We start from the raw sequence: 16812 nt of genomic DNA on the forward strand, positions 1-16812 counted from the left end.
CTTTGGCTTTACAAATGGAAAGAAAGATGCAAAAGCTTCGAAGCCGGGGATCGCTATATTTAGCTTCTCTGCTTTTCGTTTTATCCATTGGAGAAAGGTCTGCCAAACCGATCAAAATTTTCTGGGCATGCGCCTTAATTTTTCAAAAAAGCGGACCAAAAATTTCCCGGGCTGCGATTTGTGGTTCCCACAAGGCGCGCCTTAAAACCCTGAAGATACTGTAACAAAATCTCAGGGAAGCGTGTGAGATTTTGGCGACAAAGCTGGGAAAATCTTAATTCAGGGCGTGAGTCCGAAAGTACGGGCATCCATCAAGCATTGCTGATATAAAAGCTACACCAACAGCCCGTCCAGAAATTCTATCGCGACTATTCCTAGTTTTACATATCTTGAATCACAATGACAATTCTGTTTCCTCCGACCTATGATGAAAGCCTTGCTCAGGTACGTTCCTGCTTGGAAGAAAAGTTGATCCTAGTTTCTCATGTAAGGTATAGCGCGCTATTCAAGCACTAGAATCGAAACACGATGTTGCCAAGGTTGAAGAGATCGTAGCAAAGGCAATTGATCAAGTTTCCGAAGAACTTCGTGAAATCAGTTTGGATGTGAGTATGCCATCCAATCTTTTGAATTATAAGCACAATATCCTAAATGCCACGAATCTTAAATATATTTCAGCTTCACAAGAACCCGGAGATTGGGATGGAAGAACACCATGCACACAAAGTCCTAACAGACTATCTGGAGAAGAAAGGTTTTCAAGTGACAAGGCATACATACGGCATGAAAACTGCATTCGTTGCCGAGTACAGTCAGGGCGAAGGACGTCGCATTGGTTTTTGCTCAGAGTATGATGCCTTGCCGGGGTAAGTATCGTATCTAGATATATAATGTATTTGATTGATGGGATAGAACGATTAACTTCTGGTGTCTAGCTTGGGTCAAGCATGTGGACATAACTTGATTGCAATCGGTGGTGTTGCTTGTGCCATTGCTACCAAAGCACTTCTGGAGCAAAAGGTTGCATCCGGCAAGGTTGTCCTCTTTGGCACACCCGCTGAAGGTAACGATGAATGCAAAGAATAGTCCAGTTGCAGCACTCACGAAAAAGAAAATGAAAGAACGCTTCATTGGCAAGATTGTCATGCTCAAGAAACGCGCTTTCCAAGATAACGTTGATGTTTGCCTGATGCTTCACCCTTGGCAAGTAGAATAGTATTCTTTCAATGAAACATTTTTGCTAACAAGCAGCAAATAAAGTGCCGCTGATCTCCAATATGGCCAGATGATTGCAGCGCAAGATGTATTTGTGGAATTCAGAGGCAAAGCAAGTCATGCGGGAGGTACGTTAAAGTCAAGATGACATGCGTTTGGATAAAGCATAATGGAAACTAACAAACGAGAGATAGCCAGTCCTTGGGAAGGTGTCAATGCGCTAGATGCCATGGTCCAAGCTTGGGCTAACATTGGCATGCTTCGTCAGCAACTCAAACCCACAGACAGGTACACAGGGTTTTATCTATATCACTGATGATATCACATAACTTACATTGCTACACCTGCATAGAGTACATGGTATTATCAAGGACGGTGGCTCTGCTGTAAGTCTAAAGCAGTACTACATATTTCTGTCATTTGTAATCAGAAATATTTATGCTCACATGACAGTATCTTGTAGCCTAATGTCATTCCTGATTATACCTCTGCGTTGTTGTATTGCCGTACTACAAAGGCAACCGATATCCAGAGACTTATGACCAAAGTTGAAAATTGCTTCAAGGCGGCTGCCGCTGCAACTGGCTGCGAAGTAACCTGGAAGTGGAGAGATCTCGGTACAACCAGAGGTAAGCAAGAAACAAGGTACAGATTAAAGACCGGTGTTTATTGATTAGCGTTACCGTCAAGACGTTGTCCAGAATACTCACATGACAGAAGTCTATGCAAATTATATGAAAAAGCAAGGCGTGAAGTTCCTTTCTCGCGAACGTCAGGAAGCTCTGCCTGGAGGTTCCACAGACATGGGCAACGTTAGCTACGCTCTCCCGTGTATTCATCCACTCTACAGCTGCCACACCAAGGCCGCAAATCACACAGTAGAGTTCACCGAAGATGCAGGCAAGCCTGCCGCGCACGACGACACCATTCGAGCATCCAAAGCTTTGTCCTTGTCAGGAGCATATGTTCTGCTTGATGGCAACTTTTTGCAAGGAGTCAAGCAAGAATATGAATTAATGGTACCCGAAGAGTACCGCACGGGCCTTGATCCTGATGTATTTTTGAAGCCTGAATGCTCTTGCAAAATGTAGATGGTCCTCGTAATATGAAATAAAGAATACATAATATACTACCATGTCTCTAATCATCGAATGCTGGGAATTTTATGGTCATACAAGAAATCCAGGATTCTACGTTAGCCACCAACAAAGGACCACTTTTGGTAGAAAATTACACCGACTGTTCGATGCTTAACGTGTAAATATCTCACTCTACGACGCTCGACAGTATTGAGTCCTGCCCATGCATACTATTGGACAATGGATGGAAGAGCAAAGATATCACCGGAAGAATTGAACCCGATTGGACCAACTGCGGTCTTTGAATCGTGTTTTTTTTTCTTCCACCACTGGTCGTCCAGGGGCGTGAATCTTTCTTGTTCTCTCTTCATTCTCCCTTGCTGACGCCATGAAGCTGTTCAAGACGGTTCACGAATACGCTTACGAGTGGAGCCTTGTTTCGGCAGCGAACTGGCAAAAATATCCCAATGAGCACTGCCCTCACGTACAGCATGTGGACGTTCTGAATCGGACCGTCGATCCGGAAACAGGAGTGCTCACTACGGAAAGACTCATTACAGTTAACCAGAATGTACCAGCACTTATTCTAAAGGTAAATTATAGGGAAGACTTGATATGCAAAAAGAAAAGATATACTGATATTTTTGTTGTGTCTGCGTTGCAGTTGCTTGGTGGCGATACCACACAATATGTCCGAGAAGTTTCCGTTATTGATCCAAAAAAGAAAACGCTGACGATGACCAGCCAGAACTTGACAATGTCCAACTTTTTGAGCGTCGAAGAACGAATTGTTTACAGCGAGCACCCTGAAGATAAAAATAAGTAAGTTTCTATGCGTACGTTAAAAGTTGTCCATGCGTAATGCTGACTTCATGTTGTCCATCAAGGACTCAATTTTCGCAGCAAGCAACCATTTCTGCAGGCAGTTTGGTATCTCGCTGGGCAAACTTCGTTGAGGACTTTTCTTTGAAACGATTCCAACAGAACGCTGCTGTAGGCCGTGAAGGATTCTGCAAGGTACGTTATAATTTACAAACAAAAATGCGGGGTAAACGGCACTGTTGATTCTAAACGATTCACCCGCGAAATAGGTTCTGGAAAGATTCGTGGTCATGGCAGAAGGTTCCCAATCTCCGAACACTCAGCAGCAGCAACAAAGCTCTTGAACACGTGAAAACACGCAACAGTAGCAACGTCGAAGACGACTGCTCGAAAAAATCATGCACAGCAAAAATTCAGAGAGAGATATATTGCAGCATACCCAAACCATTTCCTTGCACTGCATTTTCTACGTCTTCTTTTTCCGTTCCTCCCTTAAAAGTGTTCATACACCACGGTGGACCTTAGAGAGTCAGCCAACACCCCCGGATTCTTATTATTTTTCTGCATATAGTATGTTTCTCTCTTTCTGTCCGTCTCTTCTTTTCCTTCCTTGGTCCTGTACAGAAATCGCTGCCTTACATAGAGACATGAATAAAAATTTCTTATCTTACCATTTCCTTAGTACATCTATCTTCGCAATATGCTCCACGATATAAAATATGCTGTCCGTCTATTATTCAAGAAACTAACACTGGAAGTGATTTATATCGTTTAATCACCAATACACGCAGTTTTTAAACCATCTTTGATGTCTCATCAATTCAGATTGAAATATTTAGGTTCTTCGCAAGCGACAAATCTATTGCTTGTTGACTACCATCTGCAAGGTAATGGCTAAAGCGGGCTAATATCCTTGACTAGGCCTTACAGCGCTTCATATCGAAAGGGCTTTGCCTCGAATAGGCAGATACTGGTCATTCTCAGACAAACTAATCGCGTTGCTGTTGAAGAAGGAGTCCGAGATTTTGCTTGACAGGCCGGTCCATACACTTTAGTGAATAAGATAAAGAAGAAGCAAAGACAGAAAAAGCTATGACGCAGACACTTATTCAATCAAATCGGGACAGTCAAATAGATAACAAAATACAAAGGTCTCTCATATTATACATACAATCGAACAGAGAAAGAATGGGAAATAAGGAAGCTAATCTTATGCTTTTATCGTTGTCGTATAGCATGGGTGGAAAACGGACAATATAAACGTTTTCAATTTGAAATCATGTCTTTGTGCTGTATTCACCAAATCTCTATTGAAATGGCACCACCTGCGAATCAATATTTTATGCGTGAGTTCTAATAACATCAGTAACAACGGTAACAACGGTAACAATAGAGAACCACGAGAGAAAGTACAAAGCCAAATTAACGGTCGAGGATCTCCCGTTAATTCTATGAGACCGTCGGAATATCACCTATGGAAGGATGTATGCTCTGATCTTCTTCTGCTTTATTCAGCGAAAATTCCAGAGACTCAATGGGAAACTTCTGGAATTATGCTAAGATATTATATATATATAAAAAGGAAGGGATTGGGATACTAATACTTCAGACCTTCTGAGCGACAATTAAGGAAACAGGGAAGGGTGGGATGGGTGATACATCCTCCCATAGGGGATCCTCCGGTCTAATGGAAGAAACTTATTTACTCAATTTTCGACGTATGTTGCACGCTTCTTCTCGTGATCGTTGATTCTTCGTTTCTCTTAGATTTTTGGTGCAATAAATATAAAGATAAAAATAAGAATAATGAAAAATATCGTCTATTCCTTTAGTCATGCCTTCAAAAAATTTGCTCATGAAGGTCGTAAGTTCCATTTATCCGACTCATTCCGTTCCTTTTGTTCTGCATTGGCGCCTGGTTCAGAGGTTTACGGCATATTGATGTCATAGGTGTATTGAATTTAAGAAATGCTCAAGACAAGGTTGATTGAATCCTCCTTCGACTCGGACATTTGTCACTAGTACTTTTGTAACTCCAGGAAAATATAATATAAATACTGGAAGTTGAAGTCAATAAACGACATCATTCGATCATTAAATACTTTTCTTATTTGATTATCTTGTCTCCTCTAAAAAGGTTTCTTTGCTGGAATCTCTGATTTGCTCAATTTGACAATGTAACGCGTAAAAACGCGCAAAGTCCATTGAGACAACGGGCGTTCTGCTTTACATGACTGTTTTCTGCAGCAAGCTTTGGGATTGTCCACCATCACTTCTTTACAGAGTTTGCTCATACACTAGAGCGTTGATTAGCTTCTGTGTGGCCAATATGCTATCCAGAATATCGCCCAGTACAAGAGAGACATGGCGGTAAGAGCGCTGCATGTTTGATTCTGTGGACTGGACGACGTCCACGAGGAGTCAGTTAAAAAAGCTGATGCTGGCGTTTACATGTATTGCCTTGTAACTTGATACAGCTCTGGACCTTATGATTCTATGGTCCTGCATAGACAAGAGGATTCTGACTAGCAAGAAAAACGCTGCGAGAAATAAACAAAGACATTCAAGATGTTAGCTGATAGTCAAGAGCTCGCCACTGCGACAAAGAGACCTCCGACCTACTTCCTTTGCCAATTCTTCTCGAATGTCTCTAAGTCAAAAAGAACGGACAGAACTTTTGCAAAAGTATGAAGATTTCATCAATACTAAACTCAAGCCAAACCTAAAAACCGTACTGGATGCTCGCGACGAAACTTTTAACATGATCTCGGAATAGTGAGTCTTTTGGACTAGCCGCGATCAAGTGCATTCACTAAATCAGACTTGAAGTCAGAAATTAAGAACGCAAATCGAGCTGATAAAAGAACACGACTTGAAAGAGCTTAAAACTATGGTTGACCTTGGCGCACAGTTTTATGTGCAAGCACATGTGTAAGTTCAACAGAAACGAACTATTGAAATGAAACTGTCTTAACCTTGTATCTGCTTTGAAAGCCCAGAAACCAAGTTCATCTATGTAAATGTCGGATTCGGGTTCCACGTCCAATTCACACTCGATGAAGCGCTCGCGTTTATCGATAAGAAGGAGAAGAAACTAGAAGAGTATGTTGTAATTACCAACGTATTTGCGGACTAGCATATTGACACAGGGAGCAGGTCTGCCGAAAAGTATTCAAAAGACGCGGATAGAATTCGAGCTCATATAAAGATGGTAAATTATAACAGAGATTCATGGTGATTTCAGTTTTGCTAACTTGTCTGTAGGTTCTGGGTGCCATATCTGAGGTCTTGGAAAGTGCATGATGAAATCCGCATTGCGTGTCTGATTCCCGAAGTTATGCATTTCCTCACCATCTGTAAATAGAACGATATTCATGTACCAAAAGATTATAGCATACATATCATATATACTTATGATGAACAAATGACAAGTATCCTGCTCATTTACCAAGGGCAATCCTCATGCGCCCTGGAGCAGTGGCTTGGTTATTATATGAAGTATAGGCTGCATGATTGCACAACAAGCTCTACCTTCTTGTTCAAACCCCACCCCCCACTTTTCAGTCATGCAACTAAGACCTTTGTCGAGATGCACTATGCATCTCTGTCAGGTGCGACGCTACTCATCGGCTAATGACAAGCTGCCGGCAGCTGTCAAGTACTGCTCTGATTCTGTGCGGTAATAAAGAAAAGCGAGCTGGTGCACAGGCAAAAGTGCATATATTGGTCTTTTTTTACACAGTTTGATGTATCCGTTTGTAGACAGAGAGACTATGATGCGTATCTGTGCATTCCTTTCTTCCCAAAGGAGCTGAGAACGGCTCAGTATGCAATCCGAGCATTCAATGTTGAACTTGCCTCTATCCGCGAAAGTGTATCGAATCCAACGATCGGCAAAATGAGAATGCAGTTTTGGAAGGATGCAATCGATAATATATACAAAGTATGCGACCGTCAGTCATTTTACGGAATGTATCGACATTGATCATTTGTTTGTCCGGTTTCCTAGGGCAAAGCACCGCAGCAACCAATCGCAATTGCTTTAGAAGATGCACTCAAAACATGTAAACTTTCATCCATGTGGTTCAAACGCATCATCAGTGAACGAGTAAGAGTGAAGAAACTTTGATGGTATCCAAGCAAAAAATAGTCTAATTTACACACATGACAAAACAATACTTTAGACCACCAACCTCGATGATCACCAATTCATGACCATCAAGGATATGGAATCGTACTCTGAAAACACGGCTTCCAGTCTCCTTTATCTCCACCTTGAATCTTTGGGTATCAAGGATGTCAATGCGGACCATGCACTCAGCCATCTGGGAAAAACAATTGGTATCACTACCTTTTTGCGATCGATACCTTTCCATCTGAGCCAGAAACGACTTGTGCTTCCTGCGGAAATTACAGCCAAGGTGAGAATGTAAAACAATATCTACGTATGAAAGTAACTTAAATCCGAGTAATATTTAGTATAATATTTCACAAGAGCAAGTTTTCCGTGAAGGCCACGCAGAAGGATTGGAAGATGCCATATTCGAAGTTGCTACTGTTGCCAATGACCATCTGCTAACTGCTCGTTCCATGCTGAAAAATGTTCCCGCATCCGCGTTCCCATCTTTGTTATTCGCTGTAAGTTTCGAAGCTAAGCGAGAAGAATTTACTAAGTTCACCAACCAACTATTCATGTTAGATACCAAGTGCTCGATATCTGGAGAAGCTCGAGCAAGTCAACTTTAATATTTTCGACCCTAAACTCCACCGCAAGGACTGGAAATTGCCCATTGTACTATGGAGTGCTTATAGAAACCAGAAGATTTAACAAATCCAATAGACTGTACATAAACTAACGTAAAAACAAAAGAGCTTTTAAACAAAATCTGGGTATCATCAGGTTACAATTCAGCAGCCATTGTCGGCAGGAATGCTCTACTGCTACTATTACTATTACTCTGAAGCTGTACTGTCTCTGCTTGTAGTCGCATGATATCGCGTAGTTCCAAGAACAGTTGATCGATCAGAGTATTTGGAGATACCTGGATGGCAGGTGTCGTAAACATTTCTTTAACGGTTGCTGCTTGCTTGAGCAGATCTTCAAGACATGGATTGTCTGCATTTACCAAATCCTAGACCAAACACGTTAGTACAAATAGGAATGATGACCATATATCGTGGTTCTCACCTGCTCCAGTAGGATGTCAAGAAATAGATTCCATTCATATGCATTTACCAAAACAGCGTCGCTTCGACAGGCAAAGAGAAACTGTACAACAGATAGGAAATGTTTCCAGAGAAACACACCGTTGCTTCCAGCCACGCCCAGCATGGCAGGATCCACGCTGTCCAGCAGTCGTCTAATACCCGGCCATACTGACATCCAGAAGGACGATTTGTGAGGTTGGCCCAGCAGCGTCCATGCCTTGATTAGCAGGAAAGATTGCGTCAATAATTCACCGGAGGCATTGTAGGCAAAGCTATCATCAATGCGATCAAATCCGACGGGAATAGAATGCAAAGCTTGCAGAATTAATTCCCTGATGGTATCTTCGATAGCCATTAACTGCTCGAACAGGATAACACTTGATTTCTCGCGGAGAACAGCAAGGAGGAACCAGTTAAAGAAACGTAATGTTGGCCGTAGTTCATCCATCTATTCAAAGATTGTCATTTTATTTTTCGATATCAAACCTTTCCCTGTCTTACAACAACTTGCCTTTTGCAGCTCCAGTAACTTTGAAAACGCTGTCTCACTCTGAACGCACATTATGGCGAGCAGTTTGGATACAGCGCAGTACGTTCTGTACTCTGTCTTTGTGAATAGTTGGGTGACAGGTGGAGTCTTTACAAAATATGCCAATGGTTCTAGCAATGAAGGTAAGCCTTGCTCAAAGTATCGCTGATGATGATAGGAATGCTGGCCTTCAGCGGCGCGGAACCAATCCATATATTCAGGACTCGTGTCCCATAGAATGAGCTTTTATATAATTAGCTTCTTCCGCTCGTAAAGAGACCTACAATATGCAAGTTTACCTCGATTAAAGTCAAAAATGTATCCTTGTGGAGCTTTGCTCTTGTAGCCAACGTGGCTTTGACTTCTTCAAGGATTATCTGCATGAACGCATTCTCCGGTTGGACTCCTGGGATGGATTGGAGTGTAGAGTACGCATAAAGCAGTTTGGCAACACTTTCCGGTCGAATGATGCAGTTTTGAAGGCCGTGTCTAAATATAGCTAGTATTTGCGGTAGTAAAATCTGATAGAAACGCAAAATACAGAATATCAGTCAGACTATCACCTTTTTTTTTCTTGTCAATGAATTTCACGATTCTCACCGCAAAGTGGTATGGATGCTCTTTAAGTAGAATGGCAGACATGGTGAATATCGGATTAATATCCCAATCCGAGCGGCGCCAGCCAGTTGTATGTTTTGCTAGCGAATTCAAAAAGACAGCGTAGTCTGGTCCAAGCATTTCTTGATCGTTAGCATTGTCGTATTAGATCAAGGAAGGAAAGCTGCTTACCATTCAGTATGAATTCAGAGTAAGGATGTGAATGCACCGTCTCTACATATCGGCACATGTTATACAGAACGGTAGAGAAGGCCCTTCTTTCCATCTGCTGCTTCATCAGTTTATCAAGTACGTCTCGAATTGGTTGATCGCGCAGGTACACAATTTCTTGAGTATCCTCTTCTGGTACAATGTCTTTTGGATCGATAACCGTTTTGAGAACAAAAAATAGGTCCACATCTCGGTTGTTAGAATCAGACACCGTTTGGTTCTAAAAGGATCAAATTCAGTCATTTACATCCTTGCGTTCTGTTGCAACAGTTATGCTCTTTTCCCTTTTGACTTACTTTGAACATCAAAACAAAGAGGCCTGCAACAGCGAAGCGGAGAAAAGCGCTCTTTAGAAACTCCTTGGCTTTGAGGAAAACGGGATCGGAAGGTTGGGAGCCAAGTTTGGTCAGCAACTTGCCGAGCGCCATGATTTGCCGGGACAGGACCATAGCCGTTAGGTGGTCTGATCGTCGCAGTAGATACTTCAATATTTCGAGAATCAAGAGCTTATTTTCTTCGCTGATATCCCTCGTCAGTAATTCGATAATGTGTTTCATACAGCTGACAATTCCTTGTTCAATTTCATGTTCCAAAATGTTGTGCTGACATAATATTTTAGCAAAACCTGCATCTCGATCGCGGTTTAAGACACCAAAGGTTCTTACCTTGTAAACTACTATCAAAACTGTCTCAAGCCATATCTTCAGAGTCGCGTGGCTAATTGCAGTAAGGTCTATATTCGAATTGAATAGCTTGATGACAACGTCGATAAAATGGACACCAGGACTGCTATTTTCTGCTAATTCCACACGGTTGCGCTCGAGCATTTCGGGTGCCATAGACGCGACTGTCTCGGCTGGCAAAGGAGCGAAGCTATCCATCACCATCTTTAGATGGCGTGAGCACGTTGTGACGAACGCAGACTGGGATGGCAATGATGGATCAAAAGACAAGTTTCCAAACGAAACATGCCATTCTCCAGAGACTGAATATCGTTGGCAGTCTTCAAAGCCCATCAAGCTGACAAAAGCGTATTTCAGTCGTGACATTTGAATCGTATTAATCGCCAAGTGGTTCGTAAGCATTTGCATGGCCAGTACAAGCATCGATATCTTGGAGTTTTCTGTTTCTGCAAGACGCAGCGTTTCCATCTCATCTTGCTTTGTTTCGGAATCTTGTTTACTGCTGCCACCAGGTCGCATGTACTGTTCTAGAATATCAATAGATTCTGTATCTGAAGACTTTCCTTGCTTGGATTCCAACGCTTCTAGGAGCGATTCCCACTGAATCACTTGCCAATCCGGAAAAAGCGCGTTGAGGCGAGTCATCAGCTTGACTACTGGTATTCTCTGCATTTCAGTAGCCGTCAAGAAATAGGCTTCCCAGCAACGGAACGCTGATCGAAGGTGCAAAGTTCCAAACGTCCGGATCATGGCAAGAGCCTTGGACCTCACATACTCTTCTTTGTCAAACAAACTGGCAACAAAGTAGCTGAAGACTGGTCCTAAATGTGCAAGCATCGGAAGCCATTTCGTTTGGAAAGCGGCATCCATCTTTGTGAAAAGACCGTACAAATTATCCAAGCCAAGGAACCTGTTGTTGCCTTCGTTGAGCCAAGAGACAGTGACAATCTACCATTGTATGCACATGTTTACCTGACTTCCCAATCCTTATTTTCGAAAACTTGATATACGCAAGTCAGAAAACATTGTGGATCCACATTCATAAGCTTCATCAACAAGTTCAATGTAATATCGCTTGTCGCGTCATACATCGGCGGAAGCATTTCCCACACCCTATGTTCAATAGATATTAATGCGCAACTCAAAACCTGTATCCACACTGATGTACATACGCAGTAACTAATGGTTCCATGCATTTCTCCACAAAATCGCTCTTATCGCTGATACCAAAGCCCCAGAATATCAAGGCATAAAACATCTTGATTACATGCTCCTTGACATTGAGCTCATCCATCTTCAAATATGTGAGCATGCAGCGAATGATAGGTGTCGAGTTATCAACGTTCATGATTTGTGCCGCATCTGGATGCATAGTTGCACGCTTGTTTTGACTAGAAGAGCAGTTTCAAACATTGAATGAATTTCCATCAAGTTCGCATATTGTTATTAGAGCGTATGACTTACGAAAGTTGCGCAATGTGATCACCAAAGTATGGCACCAGATCCAGGTTCGTAATATTGGCCAACGGACAGTTATACGAAAAGCATGTCAGCGCAGCAGAGTATCTGATGAACTTTTGAACGCTGTATTCAGAATGTAGATTAACAACTCCCTCACAACAAATATTTTTTCGCTTGTTTTACTCACCATTCGAGCTCCTCAGCAGTGTACGAGTATTCATTACCCTTTGATTGAAGTGCCTCAAGAGCCATTTCATTCAAATACCCAATAACGTCGATGATTGCGGCCCGGGATACGTTAATATTGAGGATATTGACAGCTTGGAACCAAAGCAATTTCGTAAACTCGGCTATAATGTAGAGCGGGACTTGGGATGCTATCAGCAATCGAGCAATCTTGGCTAGGATACTGTACGGTACACCGGTTCTGTAGTAGGCAGAAATAAGCAACTGAGATCATATAGATTAATGTAATAAAAAATTACCCTGCATGCATAATAAGTGTCAACCAGCGGATACCACGTTCTATATCTTCTGTGTCCTGCGTTGTGAACAACGAAGATATCACGTCAAAAGTTTGACCGGACATATCCGTGGCATGCTTGCCAGAATCTGGTGAGCCTTTGGAAATGGAAACTTTTGAGGAGCACAATTTTGCGAGACTGCGTATGTCAACAGGTTGTTTTTCCTTTTTGTTGGTTTCCAAATTAGATAATAAGGCTAGAAAGCTGGCAACAATAGAAATGCCCTTACATCAAGTATGCCTTCCATATGGAACTCTGCTTGTGTTTTATCAAGCCAGCGCTGCAAAATCGGATCCATTGCAGAAAATATAACTCCACAAGCTTTGAGCTTCAGTAGGTATCCCAAAAACTCTTCGAAACGTTGCACAGCAGATCTCTAAGCAAGCATTCTGTTATTAAGCATATACCTATCCGCGACCCACGATGCAAGATATTTACCTGACGATCTTCTTTACTTATCCAGTCGGGGATAGAAGGTTCCTCTCGCTTGCCTTCAATAATTCTCTCAAGCATGTCGTGAAGCATTGATGCATATGCATCAGGGTCGATATCATGCAATGTCCCCATCCAGCGAACAATGTATCTATCACGCAAAGCATTTCTTGTTGTGACGTAAACGATACCAGCTCCACTGCTAAGACCTGTAGAATTTGCAAAGGAAACACTTTGGCGATTTCTGTCTCCACTGGATGATGCTCCTTTCATGCGAGACAGGAGAGCATTCTGCGCAGCCTGAGTCCATCGATTCGTTCTTACGCCTGGGAGCGCTTGTTTGTTCGCAATATATCCCGCATGCAGGGCGGTTAATTTTTCGTCTTCTTGGAATATCCACGAAAGGATGCTTTCGATTAATCGACTTGAGGTGTAAAAGGACATGAACGGGTCAGGCCAGCAACGCCGAGTTAATAACAGCATCCCGCATTCATTGATAGAGATGTCGATATCGCTTAGGCATGCGTCGATGGTGTTGAGCAAAAGTTCAACGTTGGGCGAATAATCGATGGCAAATGGTATTGGAAAAACGCACTTGTTTCCCGAGCTTCCAGTTGTCCTCAATGTAGAATTGAGTTCCTCATTGGGAAATAAGGCAGGCGTACCATTCAAATTCTCAATTAATCCTAGATTACGCATGTGTTGGATCAAGATCTTGACAGCCGCTATGCTTTTGAATTCCAAGGTATCCATAAGCCAAGAGACCATCTTGTTTTTCTCCATGGTTTCCCGTGGAAGCTCAAAAGTACAGACTTCGCCGCGACTAGAGCTGATCTGCTTGTCTTGCTGTGCAGTTTCCAACCGTAAATAGCCGTGTGCTTCTTTTGTGATGTGTGGCGATGCCTTGATAATGGGTCCTTGATCTGTTTTGCATGTAGCCATAGCTTTCATCATTGCTGCCACGTGAGCAAGGTACTCTTCCTTGCTAAGTACACATGCTTCTAAATTGTGATGTCGACCAACGTAAAAATCGCTCAGAAAGGTCGACGCATGACAACTTCCTGACGATAGATAAGCCATACAGATATCCATGCCTCGTTGCAAAAGCGGGCAATATCGCGGACTCTCTGATAGGTTGTTGTTATCCGAATGAAGAGGATCCTCGTCCTCGTGGCTCACAAGAAGACATCCAGATGTAATGCCGCATTGAAGAATGTTGTCTTGGAGCATCAATATGCTTAATATTGTGCCGACTTCTTCGAATTTCCGTCCATGAAGATCTTCTTCAGAGCTCGGTAACAAATCACCGTAATAATCCTTCAGATCGGTGCATAGCGATTCATATGATATTCTCGTGTCGCTTTCTAATAACGGTTGATACGGCTGGCATGTCTGGATATTAGGATGCTTGCGGCGAAAGTCCTTTTCCTTGATACAAGCTGATAGACAAGACGAGTGCACGAACTTGTTACAGACGGAACACCGGTAACCTTGCAAAGAAATACCCCAGAGAGGTAGCCGACATACTGCGCATAGAATGAGCGTGAAAAGGTTGATAAGATGAAATTGATGGCCGAATGCGCTGACTACTGGCAGTGAATAGTTCTCTTCTGATTCATTCCCATAAAAGACGTTGGCTCGAGGCTGTGGAGGGATGTGGCAGAACTGTGGACTAACTACCTTTTGTATACCCCCTTCCTTAACGTACAGCATGATATCTTGATCTTCTCCTGCAGAACATCCATAATGGACGCTGCATTTACAACGATAACAGCGGAGGCCGTATCCCTTGATGAGTTTGAAGCATTCGCTGCAGTATGCACCGTTCATATCGTCATGGATTGTAACCCCTAGAGTCTGTATGCCTGTTGAAAGTCGTTGCGTTTGGATTGAAAGTTCCTCGGCCTGATATTTGCTGTATTCAGCGAATATGTGAGGATACCATGCATGCCGCTTTTGCATAGAAAGATGATCTTCCATTTCATCGACACTTTGTTGTCGAGGCAAGTAGTTTGGTGATGGTCCTGGTCGATATTTTCTGTTTATACCAGCGACGTTGAGTGATGGGCTAGACCCCATCATCATGGCATTCAAAGACGACGGATCAATAGTATTCTGTTGTTGCTGTTGCTGCTGCTGCTGTCGCGCTTCTTCGTAATCTTGACGTTCTTTCAATTTCTCCAACTCTGCATACTCCTCTTCGTACCCAAGAACTGGTAACGGTTCTGCGACGACAATGTGACCAGCGCTGATATCGTAGTAATGGAATAATATCTGACATGCTCGATATTTCACGTCGGACGTACCAAGGGCTATGACCTGCAGAATGTCGAGATAAAAATCTGGTTTCTTTTGAATCATGAATTGCAAAGCTCGATGGAAACTGTAGAGCGATTGCGATCGCATTGTGATACTTTGTGATACAGAGTCGCATGCCCCGTTACCCACAGATGATAGGTATGGAGCAAGATATCGTGCCATAAAATATAATAGAGGTGGGAATAATGCTATGTATTGCGTGGCGTCGTCTTCTTGTCGCAGGCCGTCCTGCGGTGACCTCAACGAGACTGAATTGTGAGATAAAGATAGATGGGTGTCAATGGTAAGATGGTTCTCTCGGTTGCGTTCAGAGCTGGAACTTTCCGGGCCGGATATATTTATGGTGGGAGCAAGTGGATAACTTTGTCCATCCTGACCTATTAGCAAAGTTAGATTAATATTCGTCGTAGTTATCTCTGCATTGCGTTTACTTACTAGCTCTTGGTGATGATGGTATATTTTCCTCGCGCTCCATTATGCTTGGTATCAAAATATCAATAAAAAATCCCAAAAGCTTGCCGAGCAGAGAGCCTTCTGGGAAAACGTCAAATGCTGGCAACATGCAAGTGCCAATGACATTGACCGAGTGGATGTCCTTGCAGATAGAGACCAATACTGTGCTGATATCAATCACTACATATTGAAGCATATACGGCGGTCTTGAAGGTTTTGGATTGCTGCTCTTGTATCGACAGTCGTTTAATATTAAATCATTTAATACGGCTACTATCTTGTCAAACATAGAGATGCTGGTGGTGGCAGGTGAGTGAATCGAGGATGCTCCCTCAGAGTCTGGAAAGCGAGGCGAAGATAAAGGTGAAGTCTGCTGTGATGATATAGGTATAGTATCTCGCTCACTGTAAATTATCGTATTTCGAATGGTTACTGAAATATGTACATCAGTACACGCAAGGTCCATTTTACCGTTGAGATAAAACTTGATCGCCCACTCCGCTTTTTTGGCATAGAGACAGTGCTGTTCGTAGTTGTATCAAGAGATCTACCAGATCTTCGTTATCGAACTCTTCCGCTGAATTCATAGATCGGCATTGTTCTGCGAGGTGCACAAGTGCAGTTGGTGGCCGTCGACGTTTGTTGATCTTGCCTAGAATATGCCGCACCATATTCTGATATTCTTGCGCCTTTGGAGACCCATTATTATTTATATGCGGCAGCGACCTGCTATCACTCTGCCTTCGATCCGCCTGTGCAATGTTGATGATAGTCGCACTAGGTTTCCGAAGAGACATTGTGCAATGGAATGGGCGGCAGAACGAGACACGGAAGGGAAGCTGGATCCGAAATCATGCACTGCTTCACATTTCTTGGATTTGATATAGACTCGGACTCCCAAACCTAAGGCATAAGTTATAATCTTCATTAATGAATATCGCACATGTCACAATACTTAGTTATTAGGTAATGACTGTATATATTTTTCAATTTAGGTTTCTCACTCTATACGATCTGTAAAAGTTTATAGTTTCATAGCATGGCAACATTTCAATGCTAGTATGCAGGGCGTACAGCGTGCATGGCCTTACAAGGTAAACAGAAGAATACAACTGAGATTGTACTGTATATATAGCATCAGAGACTACGCTAAAATGCAACATCTGACTCGTGCATATTGCACCCGTTACAAACGCTTTGCAGCATAAACAGAAAACATATAACGTAGTTATGCAAATACTGCAAGCACTTTGAACCGA

The 16812-nt window shown here is 42.6% G+C and overlaps 6 protein-coding genes across 6 annotated transcripts; 5 read left to right on the forward strand and 1 right to left on the reverse strand.

Moving 5' to 3' along the window:
• Window positions 1-399: 399 nt before the first annotated feature.
• Window positions 400-2306, forward strand: VTP01DRAFT_10952 (uncharacterized protein; the record flags this gene model as incomplete). Its single annotated transcript, XM_069379371.1, has 10 exons — window positions 400-444; window positions 498-605; window positions 679-866; window positions 936-1063; window positions 1122-1203; window positions 1261-1343; window positions 1410-1503; window positions 1568-1601; window positions 1679-1844; window positions 1906-2306. The coding sequence occupies 10 exons, from the start codon at window positions 400-402 to the stop codon at window positions 2304-2306; spliced, it is 1329 nt and encodes a 442-aa protein (XP_069239352.1).
• Window positions 2307-2682: 376 nt separating this feature from the next.
• VTP01DRAFT_10953 (uncharacterized protein) lies at window positions 2683-3460 on the forward strand (the record flags this gene model as incomplete). Its single annotated transcript, XM_069379372.1, has 4 exons — window positions 2683-2886; window positions 2959-3116; window positions 3182-3311; window positions 3386-3460. 4 exons carry the CDS (start codon window positions 2683-2685, stop codon window positions 3458-3460), a joined length of 567 nt encoding a protein of 188 aa, XP_069239353.1.
• Window positions 3461-3514: 54 nt separating this feature from the next.
• On the forward strand, window positions 3515-4171 carry VTP01DRAFT_10954 (uncharacterized protein; the record flags this gene model as incomplete). The annotated part of the gene is made up of 2 exons (XM_069379373.1): window positions 3515-3686; window positions 4038-4171. 2 exons carry the CDS (start codon window positions 3515-3517, stop codon window positions 4169-4171), a joined length of 306 nt encoding a protein of 101 aa, XP_069239354.1.
• A 1589-nt stretch (window positions 4172-5760) lies between these two features.
• VTP01DRAFT_10955 (uncharacterized protein) lies at window positions 5761-6419 on the forward strand (the record flags this gene model as incomplete). Its single annotated transcript, XM_069379374.1, has 4 exons — window positions 5761-5891; window positions 5946-6047; window positions 6111-6237; window positions 6381-6419. 4 exons carry the CDS (start codon window positions 5761-5763, stop codon window positions 6417-6419), a joined length of 399 nt encoding a protein of 132 aa, XP_069239355.1.
• Window positions 6420-6682: 263 nt separating this feature from the next.
• VTP01DRAFT_10956 (uncharacterized protein) lies at window positions 6683-7944 on the forward strand (the record flags this gene model as incomplete). The annotated part of the gene is made up of 6 exons (XM_069379375.1): window positions 6683-6795; window positions 6879-7059; window positions 7126-7224; window positions 7301-7537; window positions 7596-7754; window positions 7816-7944. The coding sequence occupies 6 exons, from the start codon at window positions 6683-6685 to the stop codon at window positions 7942-7944; spliced, it is 918 nt and encodes a 305-aa protein (XP_069239356.1).
• A 73-nt stretch (window positions 7945-8017) lies between these two features.
• Window positions 8018-16350, reverse strand: VTP01DRAFT_10957 (uncharacterized protein; the record flags this gene model as incomplete). Its single annotated transcript, XM_069379376.1, has 17 exons — window positions 8018-8248; window positions 8305-8772; window positions 8836-9096; window positions 9153-9374; window positions 9454-9578; window positions 9643-9901; window positions 9978-10283; window positions 10347-11274; window positions 11337-11477; window positions 11537-11755; window positions 11829-11948; window positions 12013-12252; window positions 12311-12513; window positions 12579-12725; window positions 12788-15477; window positions 15536-15957; window positions 16025-16350. The coding sequence occupies 17 exons, from the start codon at window positions 16348-16350 to the stop codon at window positions 8018-8020; spliced, it is 7308 nt and encodes a 2435-aa protein (XP_069239357.1).
• Between the last annotated feature and the right edge of the window lie 462 nt (window positions 16351-16812).

This window comes from Rhizomucor pusillus (assembly GCF_041956525.1).
Source record: "Rhizomucor pusillus strain CBS 183.67 unplaced genomic scaffold VTP01scaffold_9, whole genome shotgun sequence".
Classification (NCBI taxonomy): Eukaryota; Fungi; Mucoromycota; class Mucoromycetes; order Mucorales; family Lichtheimiaceae; genus Rhizomucor; species Rhizomucor pusillus.